Genomic DNA, 6316 nt, shown 5'->3' on the forward strand with positions numbered 1-6316 from the left:
TTAAAATATAATATGCCAAAAAAATAACACAATTTTATAGTCAAAATTTAATATACCTAGTCACATTAAAATAGTATTTAGATCCAATTGATAATAACAATAATAATAGATATGGCATGAAAAAAATAAAATCAAAATATTTATAATAATAATAGTTATGACGTGAAAATAATAAAATTAAAATGTTTATAAATCAATAATAAATAATAGTCGCATTTTATAATAATATATAGATTTGTTTGAAAATAATAAAATTGTAATAAATTAAATTGAAATACCTTGGTATCTATTTCCAAGTTGGCTTAAATATATTAATAAATTTTCTGTATTCTTACAATTTAAATATTGGCGGAAAGCTTTCATATTAAATTCTATTTTCTGAATTTCGTTTGCGGGATGTAATTTTATGGATTTATTTTTAATAGATATGATCTTAGTCAACGTTTCGGCTTGTGTTTCGATTAATACCCTAACGACTGCATGAGGATGAGGATGAGGTGAATAAAACTGTGCATTATATGTGCGATGAAAGCTTTCGGCTGCATTGGTTGTTCTAAAAAATTTAATAAAATAGAAATTAGTAAAAAAGTTTTTATATTAATTTTTAAAAATATTGTAAAGACCTTGGGTTTGGCGAAGGAATTTCAGCCCAAATATTTGGCGGAAATTGGCAGTGATTTTCAATATAATTGTGTAGAACGTAGTCAGAAAATATAAAACCGTCATCATTTGGACATATTGATATTAATTCATGAAATGCATCAACTACTTCTTCTGGGGAAATAAATGGCAAACCAAAAAACATTTTCAACCATTTCCCTAGTTCATTACTGTGGTCCATGTATGCTATTCTAAGAGAAGGTTCGCTAAGAATCTACAAACAAATTATTATATTTTATTAAAAAAGTACTATATTATAATATACAATACAGATAATTTATAAATACTATAAAAATATAGTAATAATTATTATGTCTTACTTTTCTCCACCATGATTGTCCCAAATGAAATCTACATCCAATTATTTTAATATTTCCAAACACGTCTATGATTGCTTGATGAGCTCCAATTTCAAAATCAACATGAAATGTGTTGATTTGCAATTTTTTTCCGCATAACAGCAAACATAAATTATTTAAAAATTGCCACATTTTAACATAAGTAGACCTAGTTTTATTTTGTAAAAAAAAGTAAACAAGTGGTAAGTAGTATCCATTTTTATATCCATGTATTGTATACAATTGAATAAAATATTTTGGAGCATAATTAAATGTGCCATCGCCAAAATACTCAGTACAATAATTTGTCATAAATTGTATATTTTCTTCCGTAGTTAAACATACAAAATTATCATCGTCCGGCATGTAAATGAGTTGTTGACCCTTATATTTAAAACAATCTTCATTTTGCAAGTTTTTTAATTGATAAATTGCTTCATCCATAGAAGTTGGTAATTTAGGATAGGTCTGCTTCCGTTTATCATACATTGCTTTCCGTACATTTCTTACATTTTGACTATTTAAATTTGATGTTGAAGATGAATTTAAAAGTTCGGTACGAATAATTTTAATTGGCCGTGTGGAAATTGATTCTTCAGCTTTTCTTTTGCAATTTTCTCTTAATATTTGTTGTTCAATTTTTTCAATTGAATTTTGCTCGTGATTATGTTGTCCAGAAGTTTCAATTATTTTACGTTTATCTAAACCGGAAAAAATTGTTGCTGAACATTTATTATTTGTACACCTCCATCTTAAGAGATGATCTTTTTTTCTTTCTCCAATGAATTTATACTTGTATAAATTTACAAGGGCCAATTCTTTGCCTCTTTCTGATAAAATTAAAGTTATATTGTTGTTTAAATCCATATTTAAAAAAATAGAAACTATACGCACTTATATGAAATTTACTTTATGTGACGCGACTATAGATGATCGAACACTGATATTATTTCTATAATAATTTTGGAATCGTATCTTAATTATCTTATATTTTCCCCAATACTATAAATGTTTAAAACGCCGTAGAAATTTATTGCTCCGGACCTAATTTATTAATCGATAATATTGTTGATAAAGTTGGACTCGGCTCATTGCTCGCATCTGATATCATAATAATCGTGTTTAATAATAATACGTCAAAATAATAAATTACAAAATTTTGGCAACATGAATGTGGCAACATCGCATAAAATATTCTATGCTCAATCGTGTTGCTAAAAAGGTATATGCTCAATCGTTTTATGCTCAATCGTGCTTTACCGTTTTTAAAGTTAAGCTTTTTTGTATCTGTCATCACGTTTTGGGGCATTCAATAACCAGCTACGTATGTGACGGAGAAAGGACCTATATTGAGGTTTTGGTTCCGGGCAGTAAAAGTGCTTCGATTTTTTACTTCAGTACCTCGTTTGATCAGAAAGTGAACCTAGTTGGTACTTTGGGTCAAAAGTAAAATATTCTTAACATTTTTCTAAATAATCGGGATAAACAAACTAAAAATTAAGGAAAAAACAGGAATTTTTACGCACAATCAGTTTTCGATAAAATCAATTTTGGTTTTTAATGTAAATTTAAAACAAATGACCATCGATACATGAAATTTTCACCGAATGTTTATATAAGTATATTCTATACACCATGCAATTTTCAAAAAATGATGACTTGAGTTGAACTATTTATAGGCATATGAAATTTTCGATCATTATTAGTTTTGGATTCTGAACGAAGTGATGAATGTAATTGATTTTACAATGATGTGTGTTTTTTTTTTTTTTGTGTATGTGTACAGCATAACTAGTCGAAATAATGCTTCAATTTCAAACTTTGGGGGTGGTTTCCGATGTAAAAGTCAATATCCTTGGTGCATTATAAAGATCAAAAGTTAACATTTTCCAACAGTTTTCAAAAAAATCGATTTTTTTATATGGTTGTAATTCAAAAACTAATCACTGTAAATACTTGAAATTTTCACCAAATGTTTATGTTAGTGTTATCTATATACAGTTTAATTTTCAAAATGTGTTGACTTTTTTTGAAATATTAATAGACCACTGAAATTTTCGATTTTTATGAGAATTTTTTTTTTAAGTGTCGGTAAAAAAATTTTGGATGACCAAAAAAACTTGAAAATTAAATACAAGGTTTTTTATGAGTTGTTCTTATTGTAGCTAAAAAAATTCAAAATCGTTAGTCACAATTTTTTTTATAAGCGTTTATAGTTCAAATTTTTACGAAATCTGTCAAAAACGCGAAAATTTGCAAGTAAATTTAAAGATGTAAAATCATAAAAATGTTTGTGTTTATAACTTAGGATTAAAAATACAACACTAAGTTTTCCATAAGTATTCCTTCAAGTAGCTATAGAGAAAACTCGAAGCATCATTATACGAAAAATGTTAGGTGCAATATATGACAATATTTAAGTATAATATATCCTAGACTGACAAATCATCTCCGTTCAGAATAGTTTTTCGTATACAATGATACCTATCATTCAGTGCCGGTGGGAGATTTTGCGGGGCCCAGGGCATATTTTTTTCATGGGCCCTATACAAATTAAAGAAGAAAAATACATTTTTTTTCTATTTTACATAACCCCTAAAAAATATTTTATTTTTTATGTACACAATTAAACAAAGTATATTAAACGTACAATTTTCAATTTGGATTTATTTTTTAAAACTCTAAAATGAAAAAAAAAATGAAATGACAACAGAAAGTGCACTCCGATTGTGTCTTCGTGGTCATGCGGACACCCATCACATACAAGATAAGGAGTACACAATCATTCTTCAACTATAAATGAATAATAATACGATAAACTATACGTATTTTCGGAAAGAAAAACACGCAACTCGGGTTATAATTGAATTATTGGAATTGATGTACACATAATAAATTACATTGTTTTCAGCGAATATTATTTTAGACGTTCCCGTTGCCGTTGTTAGTCAGTCTTATCATTTATTTTTACTCTCACGCGTATTATTATATAAGCTGATAATATTCATCAATCATCATCGTAAATTTAAAACAACAATCGCATTTCTGATTTCTATCGAAATTATAATTAAATATTCATAAAATTATTCGTAATATAATATATTGGTTACATTTTTTTTTTTGATATGCACTTCATTAAAAACCCACGAGGCACCACTACAGATGGGACTTGTATTTTTAATATTAAAAACAAATGTATAGTATTACAAATTATTACATGCCATTTTAGGTGCGGGGCCCCTAAAATGGCGGGGCCCTGTGCAGCTGCCCCTTCTGCCCTGCCCTTCCGCCGGCGCTGCAGTATCATTGCATTCAAATCTAACCTACCCTAGTCAGAGGTCCACACCACCACCTAATGTACAGCAGAGCGACATCCACTTACCTGCTTTTTTTTTAAAATTAATATCTATAAAAATTTATTTGTTGGGGAGAAAAAGCTTCTAACATCTAACACATTGTTACATTAGCAGTTGAAAAATATTAAAATTACATAAGCATGATTTTTTTTATAAGCATTTAAAGTTCAAATTTTGACTTAATACGTAAATGTTACGGCAATGTTCAAATTATCTGAGATAGAAATTCATAAAAGTACTCGGACTCGAGTATATTTTTTACATCTGTTGTACCTTTGCAATTAGTCAGTGGAGATATAGATGGCCCCAATAAGATAATACTATGGCAAAATCCCCGTCCTTCATCACCCAGATATTGTCGACCAATTAAAATTCAATTTATACACGAGACCGTGGTGTGTATAGAAAATCAAATTTAAAAACTTCAACCATCTATTGTTCATTTTAACGATACTGAAATCATGGTGAAACATATTTTGATGTTTACTATGATTGATGGTAAAGTGTGTAACTCAGTCACTTCAACTAAGTCTGCAACGAGGTGTTATATATATATATATATATATATATGTGTGTGTGTGTGGAAGTACATCTAAAGATTTTAATAAAATTGAAAAAATTATAGATATAAAAACAAATGATTTAAATTTAAAGTTTGGGCTTTCAATTTTGCATGCGTGGATACGATTTTTTGAGTGTTTGTTATATTTGTCATACAAAATCGGCATCAAAAAGTGGCAAGGGCATGGAGATGAGGAGATAAGAAAAGTTTTGGAAAATAAGAAAAGGATTCAAGAAGATATCAAATCTAAATTAGGACTACTGGTTGATATTCCTAAATGTGGTTATGGAACTTCAAATAACGGAAACACAGCGAGGCGATCTTTCGAAAATACAGAATTGTCATCTATTACTGGAGTAGATATTGAAATAATTAATCGTTTTAAAATAGTATTACTAACAATATCTAGTGGATACAAAATAGATTTGAAAAAGTTTAATAATTACTGTATATTAACTGCACAAAAATTTGTCGACAAGTATCTTTGGTATAACATGCCAACATCTGTTCACAAAATATTAATTCATGGAACTCAAATAATTGAGGCACTGTCAATATTACCAATTGGTCAATTTTCTGAAGAGTCACAAGAAGCTAGAAATAAATATATAAAAAAATATAGAGAAGGATTTTCAAGAAAATGTTCTAGAATTAAAAATTTAGAGGATGTTTTTAATAGACTTTTAGTAAGTTCTGATCCATTTATTTCCAGTTTAAGGCAACTACCTCAAAAAAATATTAAACATATTCACCCAGAAGTATTGGAAATGATTTTGCCTCCAGACATCAACATAAAAACCATAAAAACAATAGAAACAGAGTCAGATATTAGTAGTGAAAATGAAGTTTCCACGTCGTCGAGTGAATAAATTCAACAGAAATGTGACTTATAATTTAATTTTTATGATATCTGTAAAATAATATTATTCTACTAAAATAACATGATATAAATAATTAAATGAAGTTAAGTAAATTGATTTTTAATTAGGTAGTATTTATATTTTGACCAGGTTTTTATGAAAATATCCCACTGTGCGCCGGTAGTATTAATTTTACTTGGATTTGGATTTAAATAGTATTTGGGTGGTACCTGATCTTTATTTTAAAATCATATGAGTAATAATTATAACTTGATACTTTTTTTAAAAACGTTTTTCATATTATCGAGTCTATATAACCAGCCGCCGGCACGAAGACAGTATTTGAGTCACTGCGGGACACCAGTCAGTGGGTGTATGAGGCTGGTTATTGGGGGGTATCGATTTTAAGAAATTTAGATTTACAGCAGCTGAATACGTGATTTTTTTAAACTTAAACCGTTCAATTTGTTGGGCAGTCGTCAGAGACGTCCAGTTATTATTATTATATTTTTGGCTGCGCGTAAGCCCGACCGGGCTGCA

General features: G+C 28.7%; 1 protein-coding gene across 1 annotated transcript; it reads right to left on the reverse strand.

Moving 5' to 3' along the window:
• Nucleotides 1–505: 505 nt before the first annotated feature.
• On the reverse strand, nucleotides 506–2031 carry LOC149062592 (uncharacterized). The gene is made up of 2 exons (XM_089216166.1): nucleotides 981–2031; nucleotides 506–874 (listed from the first exon to the last, which is right to left on the reverse strand). The coding sequence occupies exons 1-2, from the start codon at nucleotides 1863–1865 to the stop codon at nucleotides 605–607; spliced, it is 1155 nt and encodes a 384-aa protein (XP_089072292.1). The 5' UTR covers nucleotides 1866–2031; the 3' UTR covers nucleotides 506–604.
• Nucleotides 2032–6316: the final 4285 nt, after the last annotated feature.

The sequence above is a fragment of the Diuraphis noxia genome, unplaced genomic scaffold (genome assembly GCF_037042655.1).
Source record: "Diuraphis noxia isolate RWA-SAM2 unplaced genomic scaffold, SU_Dnox_SAM2 contig0001, whole genome shotgun sequence".
In the NCBI taxonomy this organism is placed as follows: Eukaryota; Metazoa; Arthropoda; class Insecta; order Hemiptera; family Aphididae; genus Diuraphis; species Diuraphis noxia.